Consider the following 26,847-nt stretch of genomic DNA (forward strand, 5'->3'; position numbering starts at 1 on the left):
TTGCTAGGCATCACGAACCACTGTTTTCTTGCTGTACAGATTGTGGTGGGCGGCACGAAGAATTCAGTCGTCCTGCAGAATTTGAACTCTCTGACTGAATACGAGATTGCTGTGTTCGCTGTGTACCGCAGCGCAGCAAGTGACGCTCTGAGAGGCAGCGAGATCACACGTGAGTCATACTGTAAACTTGCCACGAACAACACTGACTACAGAATATTTCATATCACATGCGTTACAGCCTCGTGTCCTTCAACACGGTTTCACTGTAAAACAGTAATTACCCACAAACCACATGCCTATTTCTTTTTCCTAAATGCCCTTTACTGTAATTGTGTCATCTAATATACAATGTTTAATATATAATATTTATTTGTGGTGGAATATATGGTGTTATGTTAAAGACTATTCATGTGTGCTTGTTCCAGAATGAAAACATTTTCTGCTTCTCTCACACTCCATCAAAGTCACACTCTTTCCAGAATCCCACTCAGAACACACTTCTGATCTTTGCAAATCTGTTACACACATCCAAAACTGAAAAAAAAAAAAAACACTCAAGATACTGTACACATACACTGCAAACAAATAGTTTTCATAATCTGTTTTTTTCCAGTGAAATGAGAAGCTAAATTGTGTTAGATATTAAAACTTGTTTTCTGAGATGTAATTTGGATTTAAAGCAGATCAAATAAAATGTAATTATGTAAATTAAATGTAATTATTAACATTTTTTTTCCTTACTCCTCTTTTTACCTCATTCTTAAGCATTATTTTTCTTAAAATATTATTAATTGCAAATTATTCTTTAAAAAATATTAAAATTGTATTAAAATGTATTTCCTTATTAAAAAGGTTTATATTTTAAAATAAATATATATTATTTAATTTCATTCTTGTAGTCTTTATATCTTATACAACTTTGCTTGCACTTACTTATAAATTAAGATAAATTAATTAAAAATTTAAATCTTAGATTTTTCCTCACAATAATTAAGTATAAATTATTATTATACATTTTTTTCTCACATGTATTTACAGTATCTTGTTTTCTGTACTTTTACTGTAAAATAATATAAAAATATGGATTTATAAAATGATTGCACACACTCACTCACATGCAAACACAAAAAACACTGTCTGTCTGTGTTAAGTATGGATGTCTAATTTGAATGTATGTGTGTATCTCAGTGGCTCTGCCAACAGTGAGAGATCTCAAGGTGTACGATGTGACAGACAACAGCATGAGAGCCCACTGGAGAGATGCAGAAGGGGCTTCTGGGTACATGATCCTTTACGCTCCACTGAGCAGTGAGAATACAGATGAAAGAGAGGTGAGGCTTGCAAATTGTCTTTGTGAATGTGCCCGTCTGTGTTTGAGTAAACGTTAAGCCCGTGTCGGCATGATGACACTTCCACCAAAATAGTAGCTTTGCTGTTACACTTTTTTCATGGGAGCTGTAGAGGAGGAATAGCATTCATCATGTTTGAGTTCCCTTGGTTGCACTTTGATATGTGTTTCAGCAGCCTTTATGCTGCTCTAAAGGTGTTGCCATTGTTTTTGGGATACAGCTAAGGGTGGATGAGTCGGTGACTGATGTGGAATTGACCGGATTGATTCCTGACTCAGAGTACACCGTTACGGTCTATGCCATGTTCGGAGAGGAGGCCAGTGATCCCGCTACTGTTCAGGAGACCACCAGTGAGTGTCCAGGCCAATCTGTTTTCTTTCCAACTCTATTTGTACAGTGTCCAGTGTTTAATGGTTCTGTTTTGAATTCTGCAGCACAGATAAATTCAGAAAAAAAAAAACTATAATGTGCTTAAATGTGCTTCAAGTAATAGGGCTGGGTGCTAAAATGAATCCAAATTTCCAGCTGGAGATTTCAATTAAAGATGTTACATTGTCTTAAAGCTTGCAAGACAAGGACGCAACGTGTTTTTTAGAAAATTAATGAACTTTTAAAAAGGGCATTAAAATCATTGTGACTTCAATGTTGCAACAATGTCACTAAATATTCAGTAAGTGTCAGTGTCTGATCATTAGTCCCTGTTTTCCTGCAGTGTCCCTGAGACCTCCACGTAACCTGCGGGTCAGTGAAGTGGACCACAGCTCTGTGCGACTCAATTGGGACGCAGCGTCCAGTAAGGTTAAGGGCTACCGTGTCATGTATATGAAGACAGATGGTGTCCAGACCAGTGAGGTGACCACTACAGCACAACCTACAATACATGACAAGCAGTCGTTTCTCATTCTGTGCTCACACACTCAGTTAATCAGATATATAGTATAGAAAATTATTCAAATGATTGAATATTAGTAAAATAATACTTAACATTTAAATAACTACAAGGTCCTGCATTATATTTGCTGAATGAAATCCAGTACTTGTTTCTTACTAATTTTGGGGTGCTGATTCTAAAAATAGTGCCTTTTTTGTTCTAGCACATCATACTTTGTCACAAAATATGATGTGCATTTTGACAACCATTTGCTTTTTTTTTGTTATTGTGAGTTGTAGTTTTTCACAAAATATGATTTGTAACAAAAATGCCACAAATGCATGATTCTTATCTTCCTCTGAGCCAGCTTATAAATATTTTATCAATTCTTAACCAATTTTTACATACAGTATATAACATTATTTTATGCCTAATCCTGATTTCAAGGTTAGAATTATGGCTGGTGACAGAAGAAAATGTAAACGTGGCACATATGTTTTCTGCTTGACAGAAGAAAATGTAAACGTGGCACATATTTTTTGAAAATTACAGATTTTGCGAAAAAAAAAAAATATATATATATTTCTTTGACATTAAATGGAGTATTTGAACATATTTTCCCACTGTTGTGCAAATTTTAAGTTATTAAATGATACATTTTGAATATTTCTTTTTGCAATTTGACATTTTAATTAGTGAATTAAAGCTGATACATACATATGTCATTTGAAAAATCATTTTTTTATATGTATATTTTTTTAACTCAGCATCATCAAATAAAGTACTTTTAGCCCTTTTTGTAAATCAACTGATTTTTTTTTTTTTTTTCAAGATGCAGGGTTGTGTTGTTATTGTAATTATACTGAAATCCAAATGATTTCAATGTAATTATTAATTCAAATATTACTGATCACTTTAACTATTTTTTTAAATAACTGAATGAAGATAAATGCAGTATGCATTCTTTTTCTTCTCTCCAGGTGGATTTGGGTCCAGTCACCAATGTGTTCCTGAAGAACCTGTTACCCTTAACAGAGTACACCGTTGCAGTTTTTGCTCTCTACGATGCCGGCCAATCAGAGGCACTCAGTGGTGGATTCACTACAAGTGAGACTGTTTGATCCCTGCTGTGAACTGCTTAAAAATGTTTAAATGGGTGAATTCAGTTATTCTGTTGTGTTGGTTGCAGAGCCGTAGTTAACTGACAATATCGCGTTCATAATTGCAGGCGATTCATTGCTGATAACGCGACATTGGGTAGCTTGTCAGTGAACTACGGCTCTGTGTAGTAAATGCCGCTCCATCTAAAAGCAAGTGCTGGAGATTTACTATTAATCACAGAACTGGCTTTACTGACGAGATGCGCATGAAAATTGCATTTGATTATTTGCACAGCCAACATATGCTGGGCGGTGGGTGTGGATTTCTGTAAATTATTTTTTTTTGCAAGGAAGGGAGAGGGGGGGATTGTTGTTTTTTATTATGTGGAGGGCGGAAAAAAATATTGTTTTCTTGCCACAATGCTGATTTAACATGTACATGTATGTACATATTTTGTCATATTTTCCTCCTCCAACAGAATTTACAATATCCGCTTCACACAGAGTCTGCAATTTACTCCAGCTGGAAAGCGGGAATGGATGCTTTCCCTGTCCAGGACAGAGCATCACTTTCTAGGCAGGCTGTTACATTCAGTAACCACTGATTGGCTGCTGGAATCTATAATAGATCTGGGCCTTCATTTCCTGAGTTTCATTGTTCTGTGGGTGTCCTGACATTGTCGGTGTAGCAATCAGGTTACGTGGTGAAATTTCTAAGGAATACGTTTGAATTTAAAAGTGATTGTTATGGTAAATGCTGGTCTCTCTGTGGACAGTGGAAATGAGAATGTTCAGGAATTCATTCACCAAATCACATTAAATAGTTTAAAAGATTAGTTCACCCAAAAATGAAAATAATATCATCATTTACTTGACTTCATGTCATGTCAAAGCCTTATGGCTTTCATCTGTCAAACACAAAAGGAGAAATGGTCAAAGAAGCAGACTGAAATGAATGCCACATTGGAGTAATAAAAATATTTAATTTCAAATATATTCTGTGAAAACAGCCTTTACTGTTTTACACAAATTTTCAAGTATATCTATCTTGTTGAAAGGATTTTTACATATTGTACTGGAACACAAGATAAAATACTGAAATGATTATTAATACTATTAGCAGTTAACTACTGAACCTGCAGCCTCATATGAGGACATTATGTTTTTGTGAATTTCTCTGAGACTGTACATGCCACAGTTTTAAGTCTGGATGTCCTGTACAGAGCACATTCAGGGCTTTTCAGAGATACCTAATGTTTCATCGTGACCTCTCCCTCTCCTTGGTCATCAAAAATGTCTGAAATTAATTTAGTGGCACTCTTATGGAAAATTGGGTTTTTTTAGGTGATTAATGTTTTTTCATCGTGACCTCTCCCTTAAATTGTTTGATTATAAATCTAAGTGTAAGTGATTTGATTTATGACTTTCTGTTACGAAACAGGACATTGATTTCATTCATGTCCTCATATGAGGACACCGGGACTAAAAGCATGTTTATTACGCATTTTGGGAGACATAACAAATGAACAGGGAAAGAAATTATATTCAAAGAAAATTAGCAATATTCTATGAATTCTATTATATATTATTAAAAAAATCTTGTCCATTATTACTCCCATTATTATACTACTTTTTTCATTACATGTTGCCCCAAAAACATATTCATATGCAAATTAGATTTAGTTTATAGATACATTGTACATAAAGAGAAAACCCTTTTATGGTCATTTTACACAAATTTTGCAGAAGGAAAACTGGTATATTGAATCATTCTGTTATAAAATAGTTGAGAATCAATCTTTATACCAAAGTTTGGTAAAAAAAAAAATCTTGAAAACTAAAAATGTAAGTGGTGATTTAAAAACTCAATGTTTTTGCCTATGCATGTTCATTCATGTCTTTTTATTTTTTTTAAAGAAATTGAGTCCCGATGACCGAGGACACAGCAAAAATTATGAATGAAATATCTTTAACAATTTATATATATATATATGTAAACATATGAATATGTGTATATATATATATATATATATATCTATATATATATATCTATATATAATTTGTTTGATTATTGTTTAAGATTCATATCCGTTCAAAAGTTTGGGATCAGTAAGACTTGTAATGTTAAGTGTAAAGAAGCCTCTTCTGCTCATCAAGGCTGCATGTATTTGATCAAAAATGCCAAAAAAAACTGTTATCTTGCAAAATGTTATTAGAATATAAAATAATGTTTTTTATTTAAATATCCTTTAAAGTATAATTTATATCTGTGATGACAAAGCTGAATTTCCAGAGCATCATGACTCTAGTATAAAGTGTCACACTGTGTGATCCTTCAGAAATCATTCTAATATGCTGAGTTTGATTATCAATAACATTGCTATTTTTGAAGGTGAAACCTTTATCTGTATCATACTTTTTTTTCAGGATTCTTTGATGAATTTTTAACTTTTTATTAATAGAATGTTTTTGATTTATATTTTTTTTTAACAATATATACTACCATTCAAAAGTTTGGGGGTCAGTAAATTTTTATTCTTTCTTTTTTTGAAAGAAATTAAAACTTTCATTCAGCAAGGATGTGTTAAATTGATAAGAAAGTGATAGAATAAGATTTATATTGTTTAGAAAAGATTTCTATTTTAAATAAATGCTGTTCTTTTTAACTTTTTATTCATCAAAGAATCCTGAAAAAATTATTGCAGTTTCCAAAAAAATATTTGGCAGTACAACTATTGCCAACATTGATAATTCTAATAATAAATCAGCATATTGGAATGATTTCTGAAGGATCATGTGACACTTTATACTGGAGTATTGGCTGATTTAAATTCAGCTTTGCATCAAAGAAATAACTGACTATTTTAAAGGATATTAAAATAGAAAACATTATTTCTATATTGTAATAACCTTTTGGCAGATTACTGTTTTTTTTTTTTCTGTATTTTGTTCAAATAAATGCAGGCCTGATGAGCATAGGAGACTTTTTTAAAAAACATTACAAGTCTTACTGACCTTACTGACAAACTTTCGAACGGTAGTGTATATATATAATATATATATATATTATATATATATATATATATATATATATATATATATATCTATATATTATATCAGGTGCTGCTCATATAATTAGAATGTCATCAAAAAGTTGATTTATTTCACCTAATTCCATTCAAAAAGTGAAACTTGTATATTAAATTAATTCATTTCACACAGACTGATATATTTCAAATGTTTATTTCTTTTAATTTTGATGATCATAACTGACAACTAAGGAAAATCCCAAATTCCGTATCTCAGTAAATTAGAATATTGTGAAAAGGTTCAATATTGAAGACACCTGGTGCCACATTCTAATCAGCTAATTAACTCAAAAAACCTGCAAAAGCCTTTAAATGGTCTCTCAGTCTAGTTCTGTAGGCTACACAATCATGGGGAAGACTGCTGACTTGACAGTTGTCCAAAAGACGACCATTGACACCTTGCACAAGGAGGGCAAGATACAAAAGGTCATTGCAAAAGAGGCTGGCTGTTCACCGAGCTTGTGTCCAAGCACATTAATAGAGAGGTGAAGGGGAAGAAAAGATGTGGTAGAAAAAAAGTACAAGCAATAGGGATAACCAACCGTACACTGGAGAGGATTGTGAAACAAAACCCATTCAAAAATGTGGGGGAGATTCACAAAGGGTGGACTGCAGCTGGAGTCAGTGCTTCAAGAACCACTACACAAAGACGTATGCAAGACATGGGTTTCAGCTGTCGCATTCCTTGTGTCAAGCCACTCTTGAACTACAGACAGCATCACAAGCGTTTCACCTGGGCTAAAGACAAAAAGGAAATCAGGGTCCCAGAGTCTGGAGGAAGAGAGGAGAGGCACACAATCCACGTCGCTTGAAGTCCAGTGTAAAGTTTCCACAGTCAGTGATGGTTTGGGGTGCCATGTCATCTGCTGGTGTTGGTCCACTGTGTTTCTGAGGTCCAAGGTCAACGCACCCGTATACCAGGAAGTTTTAGAAGCCACTTCATGCTTCCTGCTGCTGACCAACTTTATGGAGATGCAGATTTCATTTTCCCAACAGGACTTGGCACCTGCACACAGGCCAAAGCTACCAGTACCTGGTTTAAGGACCATGGTATCCCTGTTCTTAATTGGCCAGGAAAACTTGCCTGACCTTTATGGGGTATTGTGAAGACGGAAGATGCGACATGCCAGACCCAAGAATGCAGAAGAGCTGAAGGCCACTATCAGAGCAACCTGGGCTCTCATATCACCTGAGCAGTGCCACAGATGATCGACTCCATGCCATGCCGCATTGCTGCAGTATATTCAGGCAAAAGGAGCCCCAACTAAGTATTGAGTGCTGTACATGCTCATACCTTTCATGTTCATACTTTTCAGTTGGCCAAGATTTCTACAAATCCTTTCTTTGTATTGGTCTTAAGTAATATTCTAATTTTCTGAGATACTGAATTTGGGATTTTCCTTAGTTGTTCAGTTATGATCATCAAAATTAAAAGAAATAAACATTTGAAATATATCAGTCTGTGTGTAATGAATGAATCTAATATACAAGTTTCACTTTTTGAATGGAATTAGTGAAATAAACTTTTTGATGATATTCTAATTATATGACCAGCACTCTATATATATTATAATATATATATATATAATATATATATATAACATTAAAAATAATATACATATATATATATATTATAGATATATATATATTATATATATATATATATATATATATATGTATATTATTTTTAATGTTCTAAACGATGTAAAGACATGGAAAAAACAAATCTTTTCCTAAAACTTTTTTCTTGGGGCTTAAGAGGTTAGTATGTAAACAATTTAAAACATAACTGTCCATTTTGTGATAAAACGAATTATAGTTTAGCAAAGGATCTTACCGTGTCTGATTTTGTCTCATTCAGAGCTTGTGCCGGCCCCGTTCAGCCTGATGACATCAGAGGTGACCTCAGAGAGTTTCCGGGTCAGCTGGTCACATCCTGCCAGAGATGTGGTGCTCTATAAGATGACCTGGTCACCCACTGAAGCAGGAGAAGAGAGAGAGGTCAGTCAATTAACAGTACTATGATTAGTGATGTAATAGAGCTAGAGGTTGCTAAGCTTTGCTTTTTTATTTTATTTCTTTTTTATATATATATTATATTTATATTTATAATATAATATAATATAAAACAAAAGTTTGGGGTCAAAAATTTCTTTTAAAATTATTACTTATTCAGCAAGGATGTATTTAATTGATCAAAAGTGACATAATTTTTTTTAAAAAATGGTGTTTTAATTGAAAATTCTATTCATTTAATGTATCTGTTTTCAGCATTAATAATAGTGCTGTATTTTTATTTTTCTTTTTAATAATATTTCACAATATTAATGTAATTTCTTTTTTTATGCATATATTATGAATGTTTTTTAGGTATATAATGCTAATTTTATTTTATGTTTTATAAGTCTGTTTCATGCTTATAAGAACTCTTAAAAAAGAAACACATATATAAATCAGTTGGTCACTGGCAAAACATTTAAATATTTTATTATGAAATTATTTTTTATTTTTGAGAGTGGTGATTTTTGGTTTTTGGATGTTGGATTGTTGAGTTTTTCCATCTGGTGCACATGCTAACCAGCCAAACCTTTGAATTTCTCTTTGAATTTTCTACAGTGTTTTCTCCATTGTGACTTACTTGCTGTTTTCAACATCCATTGCTAGATGTTAGTTCCAACAAACTATATATATGTTGAAAATAGAAAGTGAAATATGAATTTTATGAGGTCCTTGAAAATGATTTATGAGTCAATCAATACTTTCTCCTAACCCAGAGCCTGGGGCCAACTGTTATTCTCTATTAGAAATGACCAGTCACTGGCACTCACAAACACCAAAACAACCAGTAGCATACTGAACAGGTCCCGTCACCACTGTCTCTGACATGCGTGACCACAAACACAAGCATGTGTGAGTGTGTGTGACGGAGAAAGTTTTTATTACTGGCCAGGAGTCAGTGCAGCTGTTTTTTATAGATAGCACTGCAGGTCGATAAGTTTACCAAGAGCCACCAGAGCAGAAAATAATCAAATGCTGCGAGGCAAACTGGAATGTGGCTTGAGCTTCATGTCTCAGAGCAGAGGAGTCAGCCCAGAAACACATATTCACTCAAAGGTGTTTGCTGGGACGGCCCAGAGCTGACTGAGATCCAAAGCTCTCTTGATAGCAGGCTTGCTTTTAAATGCATGTTCTAAGGCCCCATGTCCAGCAAAACAGCCACAAACATTTATACTAGAGGAAATGTGATGTTACTGATTGTAATCTGTTGCAGCTACTATCACTATTGCTAGAGAATGGACAGAAAATACTGTTGACTTATGTGCTGTATAATGACTCACAAAAACTTGAGTAAAAATATCCCCTCTCCAATTATAAATGCCATCTGTTATTGATCTAATGGTACAACCATAAGCAGACTGTAGTTTACGACATACAAAATCATAAGAAAATAATTTGCCAGTCTACACCACAGCATCCTCTTGATGATGACTGTAGTGGGCCTCTTCATCAGAACTGTCACTCTTGGATCTGGGCTGAAATAGAAATATATAAATGAATATTCTTCATCATCACCTTTCAACACTTGGCGATAAATCCTTACAATTGACTGTAAAGTATCTTCTTTGCTGTCAAGTGTGGTTTGTCTGGTCTGTAACATCATTTACAAGCTATTTTTAAAGAGTGGTGTTGTCCCATGCATACCAAAATATCTGATTTTAATTAACTCTCAAACCACGTGTAATGGATTACCAAACAAGAGGTTTAACCAGGCTTACCTAATCTCAGCACTATTCAGATGTTATTAAAGCTCTGGTCTGTACTGTAACTGGGTGCTTTTGTGTTTGTATGTTGTATAGATGATGCTGGATGGAGCTGTGGACTCATATGTGATTCAAGACCTGAGTCCTTTTACAGAGTATAAGGTGTCACTGTCAGCCATCTATAAAGATGTAACGGAGAGCAGCGCTGTAGTTGTGCTTGAAAATACTTGTAAGACCTGCAATAATGTTGTTTAAATGTTTAACGTCAACCAGCTAATTCACATTATCTCAAACTGACTAATTGTTTTTTTGTTTTGTTTTGTTTTGTTTTGTTTTGCTTTGTTTTGTGTTGCTTTGCTTTGTTTTTTGTCTGTTTGTTCTTTGTTGTTGTTTTGTATACATGTATATTTTTCTTTGCTTTTTTATTTGCTTTATTTTGCTTAATACTTTGCTATTTGTTTTGATGTTTATTTATTTATTTATGGCTTTGTCTTCTTTTTTGTTTTGCTTTTCTTTTTTTTTTATTGCAGTGGGCCGGACCACAGAAGTTCCCACCACTGTTCTCTCCACTACAGCATGTAAGACAAATATGACTTTATCATACTAATATTTGAACATGGATGGATGGATGAATGGATGGATGGATAGATGGAGGGATTAAGTTGATCTGTATCATCTAGTTGTTCATCTGGGAGTGATTAACCTGTGGGTGAATGAGGAGACCCCCTTCAGTATGCAAGTGAACTGGGAGGTGCTGGACTCTGACGTGGATCAGTACAAAGTGACATATGTCAGCGCAGACCGCACAGAAGAGACAGTGAGTAAACATTACCACAGCACACAGACATCCATAACTAATGTTAATATAACAACACAAGAGCAAGCTCACTCGGTCATCATCATCTTCCTGTCTTCTTGAACAGTTCAGCTCCACTCTCTTCTCTGAATCAGAGTGCATAATGAGGGCAACATACACTTGTCTTATTTGTGTCCCAGCGAGGCTGTTATTTCATAAAGCTACCTATATTGCTCTTGTGTTATAAAAATATAAGGGAAAAATTTATTACCTCTGTGCTGTTAGACTGCAGGTTGATCATATTCCTCTGGGTAAGTGAAGTTGAATGATGCAGCTCTGCTGCTTGTGTTATCTGTTGCAAGGACATGTCTTGCTCAAAATGATCTTTTTAAATGCATGTCCTTGTACTGGAAACCCCTTTGTCTTATCCTACAGTGATTCCTGACGTGCATAATCATATGGTGAGGAATTTGCAGGGAGTGAATTAAAACACAGTCACTCTTCTGATGTGGGAATCTGCCGTATCTGTGGCACTATAGGCTGCCTTTGCTGCATCCTTGGTCTAGCACGGTTAAAATCTTTCATGGCATAAAGTTTAATTCAAACTCTGTGGTGACACGTTGCCCCTAACAGTACAGAATATTGACCTTTCCCGAGTTGTAATTCTCGTGGAGAATCATTGGGGATCAAGCTATAAAGGAGATGGATAAGGGAGATGGGACTGGGAAAAAGGAATTTCCATTATCTTTTCAAGTGCCATTTAAGTCACTGAGCAAAATGTGAGAAGAAGGAGAGAACATCTGAGAGAGATAGTAAAAGAGAACACGCCTCATTTGAGGGAAAGTTCCAGCAAAGTTTATAAAGAGGTTTCAGTTTCAGCACCACAGATTTGTGGACAGCTCCGCTAATGAGAGTTGTTCTGCTGCACAGCAAAAACAGGTCTGAAACAGTATAGGTGGTTAAACTCTAACTTCTTGACCATGGAGAACCACACCTGACTGATTGTAATTACAAGTTAATAGTTTTATTTAGCAAAGGTGAAACTGATCAAAGTATTAAAATAGAAAATATTTAAATTTTATATATTTATTTTGAATTGTAATATTTCACAAGATTATTGGTTTTACTGTACTTTTTAACGTAAATAAATTTAGCATTGGTGAACAAAAGATACTTCTCAAAAAAAAAAAAAAAAAAAAACAGGAGTGTATTTTTAACAAGTATGATTAAGTTTTATGTGTAAGACTGAATTAATAATGGAAAAAAAAGTGCACATACAGATATAAAAAAAAGTCAGAGTATAAACTCATACTTTACATATTTGCAGTCTTCGGTGGTAATTAATTATTTGGTTCCAATGTATTTAGTGCCTGTGCTAATAAATCATTATTTTTAATATACAAACATCCAATAATTTAATATTCAAAAACCCAGTAATTTAATTTAACATGTAAATCACATATACGTAAAATGTTGGCAACTAGGAACCTTTAATTTTTCTATAACCTCTTAATCTTTGCATGGATAACATTCACAAATTACTTATTTTCATTTGTCTTATTTGTAGTCTGTCCATTGATAGTACTCTCACACAGAGGAAGCCACTCCACATAATGCAACCCAACATTTCATTATCAACAAGCAATGGACTGCCATGATTTTGTGTGTATGTGTGTGCGTGTGTGATTAATGGTGTGTCTGTGGTGAATGACTGCAGTGATTGGATGCTGGCTACAGAGCTGAGTGCTGGCTTTCTAAAGCTCAGTGTGCTCTAAAGTTCAGTACACAGATTTCTAGTCTTTTGACTTGTACTCAAAACAGCTTTCGTGAGAGCTGATCAAACACTCCAATATTTGTTTCTCTATACTGTTTGGCATTTTCTTTATCCTTGAAAATCACTCCTTACACTAGCAGATATTGATTTCCTCCTCCTACATAACATGCTGTGTGAAAGTAAGTGCACCCCATGAAAATTGTAATGCTTTTGTGGAAAAAGTTAGTACAACCTTGCATTTATCACTACTGTACAGTCTTCAGTTTCACACGATCACAGAAATCAAGTGCTCAAGAAAAAAAAATCTTTATTGTCAGTGTTGAAAACAGTTGTGCTGCTTAATATTTCATGGGGTTTTTCTTTGAGGAATAGAAAAAAAAACTGCACTTTTTTAATATAAATGTTTTGTAATACTGTAAAAGTTTACACTGTCATTTTTCATCAGTTTATTTAATCATTGCTGAACAAAATGATTTTTTTTAAATGATTTATTGTTTTTAAATTATTATTATTATTTGTTAAAGGCAGGGTAGGTGATTATAACACTTTCTCTTATTGATACTTTACAAATGAAGTTCCACTAGTGATATCCCCACATGTATTGAAAGAAAAAAACTAAACTTTCTGGGGTGTATTTACTTTTTCACAGCTCTGTATATGCACACACATGTGTTTTTATACTGTATAATGATGGGATCATCCCATCAACTCCTATTGTTATTAAATGAAGCTGATTAAAAGCATTATATACTGACCCTGATACTAAACATGCACCATTTGTGTGTTATACATTTGTAAACAATTTACTTCCATTATAAAGCTGTTTTCCACATAGAGACCTCAAGGACATTTGGTCCTCGCAGAGAAAATGAAACGCATCCACACCTACACCATGCTTTGTCTGGTATTGAATATTCTGCTGTTCTCCAGGTGTTAGTCTCAGGAAACAGAAGAAGCGTGATCCTGCAACCTCTCCTCTCAGACACAAGGTACAAGATCACAGTGACCCCTTTTTATGCAAATGGAGAGTCCACAGCTCTGGCCATGGCCTCAACCGGCAAAACACGTGAGTATGAATGAACAAATGCTGCGGGAGTCATAATAAATGAAATACGTTATAGGTACTTCTCAAACCCTTTCAAAACATATGCAGTTCTGTTAATTACATATTACTTTGGCATAATTGTATAGTTATGGTTTTGAGTTGTGTCCTAGCTCCCTTTTTAGAAATCATAAAATGAACAAGTCATTAACACACAACCCTGCTCAGCTAATTTGAAATATTAAAAACAACAACAACAACAGCTCATACTTACTAAAAGTTTAGCATGTTCTTATGCAGCATTAGAAATATTTAGTGTGTAGTTATGCAGAACGACCTGGGTTCAATTCCCAGGCTGTAATAAATGATTTTTTAAATCCTGTTTTAATTAATCAAGTAAAAATGCAACACTATGCCATTCATTGTATTAACAGAAGAGTGTGAGCTCATTTAGTTCCATGTTAATGATTTCACTGAGTTAAAGGGATACTCCACCCCAAAATGAAAATTTTGTCATTAATCACTTACCCCCATGTCGTTCCAAATCCGTAAAAGCTTCGTTTGTCTTCGGAACACAATTTAAGATATTTTGGATGAAAACCGGGAGGCCTGTGACTGTCCCGTAGACTGCCAAATAAATAACAGTGTCAAGGTCCATAAAAGGTATGAAAGTCGTCGTCAGAATACCCCATCTGCCATCAGACGTGCAATCTGGGTTATATGAAGCAACGAGAATACTTTTTGTAAGCAAAGAAAACAAAAATAATGACTTTATTCAACAATTCCTTTTTTAACAGTCTCCTCTTTATCATTTTGGGCTGGAGTGTCCCTTTAATAAATTTGACCTTAAAGCACTGATGAACTTGGCAGTACCTGAGGCAGGTTCAATTCTAATCTAACTAATCGTGGGTTAACAACATACCTGCTTTTTCCCTTTTTTAAGCTCAGTGAAGCAGAATGTAACCTCCAAGTTAGTTTTACACAACAGTTTTGTTCTTATGGGACATCTTTTGACTCTCAATTCTAAATTTGCATAGTATTATTGTTCATCACTTCCTAATTTCCTGTTTTTCTTATAAACGACATTCCTGATTGTTTTATGTACCAGATATAGTGCTTATGAGCTGAAAATAGATCCTCTTACATCACAGCACTGAGATATAGTTTACACTCACTGCATTTTGAAGTCGGACAGTCATCAATAAAACTAATAATGATTTTTTATTCTTTCATTAATAAGTATAAGAAATCTTATGTATTCCAGCCCTGGTGACCCTACTCTAATGAACTGATCAAACCCGCCTGCTTTCCTCTGATGGGATTGATTTTCTACATCTTTCTCCTAGTGACCACCTTCAAATTACAGCCCAGTGTCTGATTAGAAATGCTAATGTTACCTCACACTGAACTTGAGATAAGGTTCTGCTAGTTGTCTTGGAAAAACCTTTGCCCTCGTTTCTGATTGAGGTTAAATTAATTATGAGTGGGGTGATATTCTCTGCGGAGGAGTGGTAATTATTTGAAAACAGAGACTTTTCTAAGAGAATGCTGGGAAATCAGGGTAGAACTACAGCCTGTAGCAAATAAATAAATAAACAAACACTTAAATTTCTTTATGAATATATTGATTGATTTATTTACAGTACTAAAGTTTGGAGCTAGTAAGATATTATTATTATTGTTTTTTTTTTTCAAAGAAATTCATGCATTTATTCATGAAGGATACAGTAAATTGACCAAAATGTAAAAAAAAAAAAAAAAAAAAATGTTATTCTTTTAAAATTTGTATTCATCAAAGAATCCTGAATGCGCAAAAATATTAAGCAGCATATTACTGTTCAACATTGATGATATAATGTGACATTGAAGACTGGAATAGTAACTGCTGAAAATTCAGCTTTGCCATCACATGAATCAATTACTAATAATTAATTAGTAATTTATTTTGAATTGTAAGTATATTTTACAATATTACTGTTTCTTTGATCAAACAAATGCAGGCTTAGTGAGCATAAGAGACTTTCAACAACAAGGAAGTTTACTGACTCCAAACTTTTGAATTTTATTTATTTTAAATAATTTATTAATTGTTTATTATTATTTGTTTATATATTCTTTCTTTCATTTTTTAGCACCTGAAAATTTTAATGATACAGCATATTGTGCAATTCAAATCACATAAGATTTTATGAAGTTCAATTAACCAGCAATTAAATAACCACATTAAATAACCACATTGCAAATACTAATCACGATCTTCTGTCTTCTGATTTGTTAGTGCCACTTTCAGGACCCAGTAACCTAAGGGTGTCTGATGAATGGTATAATCGCTTCCGCGTCAGCTGGGACAGCCCTCAGTTCCCTACTGTGGGTTACAGAGTCATCTACAAGCCCATCTCTGGTATACACACACACACACACACACACACACACACACACACACACTTAACTTAACTCTCCACCGTCTATCTGCTCATGTATGGATATCTGTATGATCCCATGTAAATATGCTGCATAATTCAGCATTAGATTCCAGACATACTGTACAGGTGCATGAGGTATGCATATAAATTTAGCAAAAAAGTCTTGAGACTCTGGAGACATATATAGCCTGGTAAGATGAATAATTAGCAGCTTGTTTGAAAGGGCAGTAAATGTAGGTGGAGAAACTGTCTCCATGTCTGCTGCTCTGATTATGACTGTTGTTCCATCTGCAGTCTGAGATTCGACTGTAAACTGAAGCTCTAATGTGGCTGCAGCACACCAGAGGGAAAAATATCACCCTCCCCTGTTTTCCACTGAAGTCCAGCCCAATAAATTCCTTTCTATGATCTTAAACTCCCATCTGCGGTGGAGAGAAATGGCTTCCCCACCTACATTTAATGCCCTTCCAAACTGCTCCCAACAGCTGCTAATAATTCATCCCAGCACCGGTCATTTCTACTGTCCAGAGCTCATTTTCCGTGTCTGTGTGTGTTGCTGAAAGGGAGGGTTCACTTATTTTCCCACTCTTTGTGATGGTTGTAGTTTAATGCTTTGATTGTAAGTGTCTGTGAAATCCACCTACTCTTTTCATGTGTCTTTTTTTTAGTTTAGTCCATGATGTTGAGTTTGTATATAGATGTTTAGTTTGTGAGGGCCAGAAAATAGCACTTTAGTTTTTGGAGTTTGTTCCTATGAGGTATGACTGTTGAAACAACAACAACAACAACAACAAAATTTTTTGCTTAAAGTGACATAAAATGTAAAATAATTAGAAAGAATTGAATGTACTAATACAATAGACATACTTAGACATTCACAGCCCAAACTCCTTTCCCAGTCCACCCAGAATATTTAGTAAGTTGCAAAAACAGGTTGTTCAGAATTAAAGGGGTGATTCACTGAAACAAATGGTTTGTTTCATAGTCAAATCTTTTCAAAGACTCGGTCGTTCAGGTTCACAAACCTGTCTGATTGATTGATTCATTCAGTTGAGTTGCTAACTCAGTGATCCGGTTGACTCATTAGAAGGAAAGATTTCCTATGAATAACAATGTAAGTTGTGTAAGGAACAGACAAAAATGTACCGCCACTTGAAATTGTCCCTTCAGAAGACTTGAAATATAGTACTCATACAACCTATGGAGTGAGTAAAATTCATCGAGAATCCTATAAAAAAATGTAATCATAGTTTGCACAGAAATAGTAAGCAGCACAACTGTTTTCAACACTGATAATGATAAGACATGTTTCTTTAGCACCAAATCAGCATATTAGAGTGATTTCTAAAGGATGGTCTGACACCGAAGACTGAAAATGTCATTTTGAATTGTAATAATGTTTTACAGTATTACTGTTTTTACTGTATTTTTTGATCAAATAAACTTCTTTCATAAACAAAAAAAAAATCTTACCAACCTTAAACTTTTAAGTGGTAGTGTATCTTGTGGACCATTTTATAGTTGTTTTTTTTTTTTTTAAGCTTGAAATCTTCAGTTCCCTTTTATTGTGCACGGAAAATAATAAATAATTACACTTTTATTTCATTTTGTGTTTCATAGAAGGTAAATCAGTCATGTAGGATCAACAGATCTTTTTTAAAAAACAGATTTTTTAAATATATAATTTTTAGGTGAATAATCGTGTAATGAGCTAAGCTACTCTCTTTCACAATAAAAATAGTAGTCTTTTACATATAGAATTTTTAATTGTATTAATAATAAAAACAACTGATTTAAGACTAAATTACAACTTGACTAACATAAGTGTTGTAATATAAGTGTAGTTCCAGGGAAAAAAGCTAAAAACGTGTCAAATAACGGCCCTTTAAATAGATCACTTTTTTCACATTTTTCCTGGAAGGTTGCTGCGATTGTTTTTCAGCTCTTGTCTCGCTCTGTGCGCAGTGCCAGGTCCGGCTCTAGAGACGTTTGTAGGGGATGATGTGAACACCCTGCTGATCCTCAATCTGTTGAGTGACACGGAGTACAGCGTTCAGGTCATCGCCTCCTACACCACCGGCTCCAGCCAACCCCTCACCAGCAAGGGCAAAACACGTGAGTCTCTGCACAAATACACACCTAAACATAATTATCTAGTACACACGAATCTGGACGCTGCCCTGTGTGAGATCTCTACATTATTCCCAAAAGCCCACCATCATTTTGCTGCACCATCACATCAGATTCACAGATGTAATTTGCCTCCTGTGTGATCATCCTTGCTAATACGGTTTCTTGATAATATGCAACAGCGATAATATCGCTATGTAAGCGGACTAGCGATAACTGTCCCTTTTGTCTGTTAATGAAACTTGAAGGTGCTCTTTGATAGGAAGCCAGCTACACGTATATCCATATTCAGACAGACAGCTCTAGTAATGACAGTCCTTTGCATATAAATTTGATATCACCAGGTGCATCACAAAGTAATACCTGTTTTAGCGATTGTCATCAAAAAGCAAACAGATTATGTTTTCTCAGGTAGTGCTGAGGCCATCCATCAGAGCACCGTGGTGTCACCATCCCAATATCAGTCACCATGGACTTTTAGTCAGATAAACAGGCACGATGCTTACAACACCTGCAACTGACAGAAAAATAAAAAAATTCTTATATCATAATATATAACAGGAAGCTAAGGCATGTTATATAAAATATCTGTCATCAGGGTTATTCCTGTTACTTCCACAATCAAGGGTGTAAACAATACTGAGGTATTTTATGTAAGTTTAAGTATGAGTGTTAAGATTTCTTTAAAATATTTCCTTTTTCCAGGTTTAATCATCACACAAGAGTGTATTGTGACTCCTAATTTTTGGCCCCGAATTATAAACGTTTTATTTTCACACAGTCCTAAATAATTTTTTTTACACACATTTTTAACAGTTATACATCTATTTTTGGTCACAAATTTGAGTGAAATGCTTAATATAATCTATTTTTTAGATATTATAATGATTATGCCAACAAACTGTGAAATTAAGTAGCATTTAGGATACATAAAAGTAAAATATAAAAACTATACTACACTAGTCAGGGATCTGGAAGGAGGACCCAACTGCAGTGTGAGTATCAAGGGTTTATTGACAAAACATACCAATACAAAAGGGTAGTGCAGTGCACAGGTGATGCCACAACAGGAACATAGGGAACAGATACAGCTAGGGAAGGCCACTGGAGCTGCCTCAGACATCAACTGGCAGAATACTATAGCAGATGGGGCGGCAAGACCAGGCCAGTGGAGAGAACAGAGCAAGGCACCATAGAGCTGGGCTCAGATACTTGTTGACCATAAACTCTGAAGCCCCCAGATGCCAGGCAAGGGAACCAGTGGACAAGAACTCTAACAACACAAGAGGACAGATCAAGGCTCCACAGGAACACAAATTAATCCAAGGCAGGCAAGAGATAGACAAAACAAAAAGTACTAATAAAAATGTAGATAAATTGAAAATTATTATATTAACAAGAAAAAAAAAAGCAAATAAAAGATAAGGACTAAGATAACTAAATGAATAAATGAAACCAACAAGGGCTAAAAAGAGGGTGTGGTGGGGAGGAGGGGCTAGAGGAAACAGGGAGGAGGGGCTAGAGGAGCACATGGCTGAGAAAAACCATCAACAAATCCATGTGCTGAAACACAAGACAACATAGAAACAAACACAAGACAAATGGAGTGTCAGGGCAGAACCCTGACAATACTATTCTATACCATACTATAAAATGGTACTGAATTTGACGTTTACCAATTCAGGTTGTTTGATACAAATATTGATGTGCGCCAAAGCCTTCCATGGTCAGAATGGAACTTATTTTTAAAAAGTTTGTGCAACAAAGGAACTTGTTACTAAAATTAATATAATAACTAATATAACAAATTAATAATAAAAAAGATTTGACTTTTAATTACTTCCCTAATTGAAAAAGATCATCATGTTTTTTTTTGTTTTTTTTTTTCTTAGAAATGTAATGTAAGTGTAATGTAAAAGTTCTGTCATGACAACTCTCAGAGGGATTGGCCTGGTAATGTACATGACAATGTTAATGTATTTGGTCTTGGCAGAATAGATCTGCTACGCTGCTGCAGCAGAGCAAGTACCAAGACTTGCTACTGCCAATACATCCACAAAATAGATGCTGTGAGCATGTAAGAAATATTGCTGCTGCAAATATAACATACATGAAATAACCCCCACAAAGCAGGAGACATAGAAGGAACAATACAAGCCAAAACAAGAACAAAACACCCTCCAACAAGCAGATCCATCGCCAAAACATATGTACTGCTGCTGCTCCGAAGGGCCATGTGAACCACTTGTATTACTCTCTATGTGTGCCTAGGCTACCATGCCGACCAGCTTAACACTAGTGGCCTATGGCTATGTGAGCCTTGGCTACCACACCGACTGGGTTAACTCTAATTAGACATGCACTATGTGTAATATTTAATTAACAAAATGGATATGTTGCAGTCCGACAGATAAGACCCCAGCACCCACCTGAGCAAATATCATAATGTAGTAATTTGATAACTGCAGTTACTTTCTCCACTTCATCTGTCCTAGTGGCAGCATAACAGCTTATTAATTCATACATATATATTTGCGTTATATTTTATTGCTAACAAGTCTTTACTACAATAGCGTTCATGCTTGTGGTTGCCAGATGTGAAGAACTCAGTCCCCAAATAGAGCTTTTCTCCTTTAAAGATACACTTTCTGACCGGTGTTTTACTTAATCTGTGCAATCTGGCAACCCTGTGCGTTCTCACTGATGGTGGAACAAGCGCTGATGATATAATATGAAAACATACCTGTGCTGGAGTTTAGCGATCCCTCCACAGTGATATTCTGCTTAAGTTACATGGAAGTGTCATACAGCCAATGTGTGTTTTTCCTCACAAGCCAGAATGCATTGCTTTGTCAGGCGGCAGCCGATCTTTGTGGCACTGCATGAAGTCGAACAAGCCTATTGATATGACTGCGATAAGCGCGTGCTTCTGATGCTGCGTGCATCTGAAATCAACCACACACTCATCACAACGAACCTTAGAAATAACAAACGTGAAGACTGAGATAATCGCTGATGTATATGGCGAACCCCCGTTGAAATGCATACACAAGAATGCTTAGCCTATTTCATTTAACCTGTTTCATGTCCATACTATCGGCGTGTCCTCAGAGCGATTACATATGCTCAAAACTGCGTTTACTTCAGCTGTATAAACACAGATGCTAAATGCTGCTGCTAATATGCTCAATTTTCACTCCTGCATACAATGCAACTGCTAACATGACACTTAGTTAAACTTGATTATGGTTGCTTATTTTTGAATTCAATTAGGCAGACCACTCAATACACACAGCGATATGAATTAAAAGAGCATTCACTTATCTTAGATGTTGAATTCGCTGTTCTGAAACAAGCTGCACTGCTACGGCAAACTCTAGTCATATATTTGAATGTTGAGCAGTGAGCTCATTGGCTACCAATACAGGAGAGAACCAATCAGCTGTGCCATGTGATAATGATGTCATTAACTCAGACTGAGTTAGACCTATCAGACTGCACCATCAGAGTTTCATGCCAGAACTCTGTATTTATCATGTACAACTACTGTACAAGTATTTTATATGCACATACAGTTTCCTTCAAATTAGATTAGTGATGACTGAGCAGAATCTAGCTAGAGACAGTTCACTAAAGGATAAAGACTATTGACACAAAAAGTCTGACAAATTGCCAAGGATGTCATGCCTTTTTTAGGGTTCACTTGTGGCAGTGCTGCCTCACTTGGTGAAAGAAACCACATGACCAAACATAAAATATATTATGTGGAAAAACAATAAATGTTAGTCAAGTTTGTATGTATTATAATTTATATATTTTTATTCATGTAGCCTAGCAAAATTGTAGCTAATCAAATAATAGTGACACAGCACACAGCACTTTTTACATACCATAATCATATAATAAATTATACCACATACACTTTTTTGGAAGTAGCATTCAGAGTCCATTTGGCTCACAAATCTAAAGGGGCACATGCCATCTCAGTTTAAATGAGCATGACACCTCTGCATGTCACAGATGTTATGACACCCCAATAGTGCCTTTAAGCACGGACAAAACGTGCTAAAGGACTTCCAGTCAATCTCAGCTTCTAGCATGGGCGATTATTCCTTTCACACTCCATGGCTGTCTGAGGAACCTCCCATATTGTTTCACCCTATGTGACATCTGCATATCACCTGCTCAATGGGGTCCATCAATTTTTCATAAGTTTTCTGTTTGACCTTTGAATAATTGAATGCACAATAATGGATTTCCAGCTCCTTGTATTATACTAACAGCCAGAGGCCCTTTTCGCATGCATATAGTTCATTAAAATAGTTTATATAAGGAGGAAAGCTTGTCACATGCATTATTCAAAACCTTAAACGAATCACCACCACTGTGCACCATATGTTTTGTGCACAGTCTCCGTTTTAATCTAAAATCTCCAAGTCTCAAACGTGACTGACATGAAGTTCTGTTGTGTAGCATGAATTCCAATGGACAGCTTGATTGCATAAGTAGTTCCTTTTTAGGATCTGGCTCTCATATCAAGGCTCAAAGGAGGACAGTGTCCCACCATATGGAACTTTTCCAGTACAAGCAGACTTTGGGTTCACCACAACTTTTGGCGTAAAAAATGCGTGGGACTCCATTTGTTGTGACAGGGCCACAATTGTGCTTCAGTTCCAAATACTACAAGCTCCAAAGATGAGTATTGTTTTGTGTGACTAATGTAGACCATGTGCTGTGGCTTGGGCTTGTGTTTTGCTAAACAAAAAATGTGATAATTCCAAAATAAGCCTATTTTTTGGCTTTTGAAAGAGTTTTCTTTCACACAGCACATTTTGTGTGGTTTGCACAAAGAGAAAAAGGAAAATAAAGAAAGAAATGGGTAAGACCATTTGTGGCTTTTAAGTGGAGAGCCTATCTTTTCAGAATACTGTTTGAACCACTTGCTTTCCTCTCAGATGTGTTTTTCTAGCCATTAGTTTTGCCTGACTTGCAGTATTTAAAGAGTAGCACACAGAAATCTGAGAAGATCAGAAATAGGGTGCTGGTTTTGAGAGAAGTGAAGCCTACAGGTTTTACCCCATAACCTGCAGCACAAAGGAGCCGCTGGCAACCCTATGGCTCATTAGCCATTACTGTAATACATGTGCTGCTTTTCATTTCAGAACATTAGACAACATTAGAGAAGCAACGATAAAGGCTTTCCTCTCACTACCCACCAACATGTACATTTCAAATCTTTCATACAGGTTTAGTACACTACTGTTCAAAAGTTTGGGGTCCGTAATTTGTAAAATTGTTTTGAAAGTCTTTTATACTTTTATACCCCCCCCACCCACACACACACTGATTTGTCAAAGTATCTTAGTTTTGCTTTTCCACTAAATTCATCGTGTTTTCTTCTTCCCTTGCAGTGTTCCTGGGGGTGAACAGTCTCAGCACATACCAGGTGCTCAGTAGCAGCATGTGTGCCCAGTGGCAACCCCACCGCCACGCCACCGTCTACAGAGTCGTCATTGAGTCACTGCTCAGTGAGTGATACACACATCCACACACACACTCTCAGAAAGCCAAAGCCATGAGGTGGGTTGGTTTTTTTTTTTTATTTATTTAAATAAATTTCAGTTTCAGAGGTAATGGGATATTATGGCTCATTTAAGGACATATGTGTGTGTTTGTTGTTTGTTAAAAATCTTTTATTGTATGCATATTGCTCTGCTGGCGTGTGACATGGTTTCGATTCAAATTTAAAACAGTCAAAAGCCCTTTTCCCGTTATTGCTTTTCTTATTCCTGCCTGATACTTCACCGGCCCAGCTTATCTCGCAATCCTGGAAATCTTCTGTTCCCCTTCCAGCGTGTGATTGCTCAGATGGCTACCAGCTCAGTGATGCTATTAAAACCAGATCCTGCCTGAAGCCCCAGTGTGTGTGTCGCTCTGTGTGAAGTATTTGAATGACAGTCGTTGCAGTTCTCAAAGAAACAGGATATAGAAACCTTCAGCTATTTTTCAGTTTATTTTTAACTGTTAAATCCTGAAAATTTAATTCTCAAATGTTACCTGGGTTGATAATGACTTTCAGATCCTAATCTAAAAACATATAATAGTGTAATTCTGGTGTACAAATTCCTGCTTTTCTGCCCTTGTTGAGATATAATCTTATTTTAACATTTAAAGTAATTTCCAATAACTACATATAATAATAATAATAATAAAAAATAATAATAATACTTTTATCTAGCAAGGGTGCATTAAATTGTCCAAAGACATTTAAAATGTTATAGAAGATTTCTGTTTCAAATAAATGCTGTTATTATAATTTAATAAATTATAATGTATTATGGTTATTATAAAAATATTAAGCTGTTGCACAAATGCTTTGAACCTTAATAATAATAAGAAATGTTTCTGAACACCAAATCAGCATATTAGAATGAAGGTTCATGTGGCACTGAAGACTGGAGTAATGGCGATACAGAAATAAATTACATTTTAAATTATATTTAAAAAGAAAACAAATAGAAAATATTCTTTTAAATTGTAACAATCTAGCACAATCTTACTGTTTTTACTGTATTATGATAACATAAATGCACCCTTGGTTAGCGTAAGAGTTTTCTTAAAATAAATAAATAAATAAATAAATAAAAAATTCTAGACCTGTAACTTTTAAATAGTAGTGCACATACTGAATTAATAACTAAATAAATAAACACACATGTTGTTGTTGTGTTTTTAAGAGGTTATGTTGACAAGTCTCGGTAGGGGACAACAAATTCTATCATTTAAATTCTGTCAAACTTTTAAAAACTAAAAAAGAGTTGCAATTGAAGAACAATGGACACAACTTATTACTCTGTAGTCATAGAAAACTATGCCTACAAAAAATATATCAAAACAACTGCTGCCTTCCTTTTGGCGTTCTTCTAGTCAAATAATGTCCAAACTTTGGTAACCAGTAGGAAAGGCAGATTCATTATTTGCCATCTTACTCGTAGGGAGAATTTGGCTGTGGAATTGCAGCCAGACATATGAATCTTCAGCACCGAGCGCTCGTGGTGAAGTGAAGCGTTCCTGCGTGCAAATGCGAGGAAGGGGAGGAACTGTCCTGCTTGTGCCAGAGATGTGACTGGACTGAGAAGTGCAGTCTGTTGAAACAAACGCTTAAAGGAGGATAGATGTTTACTGAGCCGAGCCGGAGCGCTTACCAGTTACTTTTCCATGGAGCGGGAATGTAATAGGCAAATGTCACATCCCATTGTTTGATCAGCTCCGCAATCAAATCATGTCTGAGCAAGGGAAAATTGTTGATCTTATTATCGCATTCCAATTTCTGCAGTCCACATATCATTGGAAAATGCAAAGAAAATGGCTTAATAAATCTCAATTTTTTTTTGCATAATGCAGTCCAGAGACTTTTTCTTTAAGATGATGGTTGAAAAGAAGGTGCTTTGGGAAATATCTTATTAAAGAAAACCCTTTTCTAGTTTTTTTCTTATTTAATAGTGATATAATACTGCTTCTGAACAGTCCAGCCGGTTATATTCCCCATGGACGCAGCTGTTTAATGGCAGACAAATTAAGATGTACGAACCAAGTCAAGTTGGATAATAAAGTCCGCCATCACAAACAAAACAAAGAGATCGATGGATAGATATGTGCAAAAAGAGAAAACCAGAAAGAAAAACAGTCTGCGTCAGTGAGAACACCTTCACATTTAGAAAGAAAAGAGAGTGAAAAGAATGAAAATATTGGTTTCTTTCATTTAACCCAAGCTTGGGTTGCTTATCACGGTTCACCCATTTCCCTGCAGTCTTCAGCCTTCAGTTAAAACAATTAAAGACCTCTCCGTTGAACTGAATACAAGGTTACCCTTCCTGATAACAAGCACTGATCATTTTCTCAGCTTTGGAAAATAATTACAGCTGCAAAGGTGATAAATAGCAGTTCTGCTACCTTGTACCCTAGGATTTGAGTATTGCATTTCCTAAAACATGATTTACTCATAGTTCCTTTCATTTAAACGACCAGTTTGTGAGCAACAACACATGCCTGTTAAAAATAACAACACTTCGGCGAGCTGCTGTGGTGCCACTTCTGTCATTTCCAACTTCAGGCTTCATTTATAGCCTGAGGACTTGAATGGTACTGTCTGATTAATTAGCACAATTGTTTGCTGGAGAAAGCTGTTGTGATTGCATTTTATTTGACTTTGATTGTTGCTTGAATGCCAATCCTGCTGTTTTAACTTTTTTATTTTTTTTCGCAGACGGTCAGAAACAGGAAGTGAGGGTCGGTGGTGGTGCATCTAGAGAGTGCTTCTTCAACCTTTCCCCCGACACCCAGTACAAGATCAGCGTCTACAGTCTTTTACAGGACACAGAGGGTCCTGCTGTCACCACAATGGCAACCACTGGTAAATACATTCTGCTGTCTATATATTTTGCATGCCAATAATAACTCTATAGACTTTTAATCAAGATGCACACCATATTTAATTGTGAATGAATATGAG

The 26,847-nt window shown here is 35.4% G+C and overlaps 1 protein-coding gene across 6 annotated transcripts in view; it reads left to right on the top strand.

Annotated features, from left to right (window-relative positions):
* LOC109076519 (collagen alpha-1(XIV) chain-like) overlaps positions 1 to 26,847 on the top strand; it is a 104,404-nt gene that overhangs the window by 33,836 nt on the left and 43,721 nt on the right. For all 6 annotated transcript variants that reach the window (XM_042772193.1, XM_042772194.1, XM_042772189.1 and 3 more), the window contains 14 exons: positions 40 to 169; positions 1,189 to 1,331; positions 1,570 to 1,699; positions 2,062 to 2,201; positions 3,201 to 3,327; positions 8,271 to 8,410; positions 10,267 to 10,399; positions 10,701 to 10,748; positions 10,851 to 10,987; positions 13,671 to 13,806; positions 16,061 to 16,183; positions 18,171 to 18,320; positions 23,747 to 23,863; positions 26,602 to 26,748. In XM_042772193.1, the coding sequence (XP_042628127.1) occupies positions 40 to 169; positions 1,189 to 1,331; positions 1,570 to 1,699; positions 2,062 to 2,201; positions 3,201 to 3,327; positions 8,271 to 8,410; positions 10,267 to 10,399; positions 10,701 to 10,748; positions 10,851 to 10,987; positions 13,671 to 13,806; positions 16,061 to 16,183; positions 18,171 to 18,320; positions 23,747 to 23,863; positions 26,602 to 26,748 (1,801 nt within the window). The remainder of the gene's footprint in view (positions 1 to 39; positions 170 to 1,188; positions 1,332 to 1,569; positions 1,700 to 2,061; positions 2,202 to 3,200; positions 3,328 to 8,270; positions 8,411 to 10,266; positions 10,400 to 10,700; positions 10,749 to 10,850; positions 10,988 to 13,670; positions 13,807 to 16,060; positions 16,184 to 18,170; positions 18,321 to 23,746; positions 23,864 to 26,601; positions 26,749 to 26,847) is intronic.

Source organism: Cyprinus carpio, chromosome A16 (assembly GCF_018340385.1).
Source record: "Cyprinus carpio isolate SPL01 chromosome A16, ASM1834038v1, whole genome shotgun sequence".
Classification (NCBI taxonomy): Eukaryota; Metazoa; Chordata; class Actinopteri; order Cypriniformes; family Cyprinidae; genus Cyprinus; species Cyprinus carpio.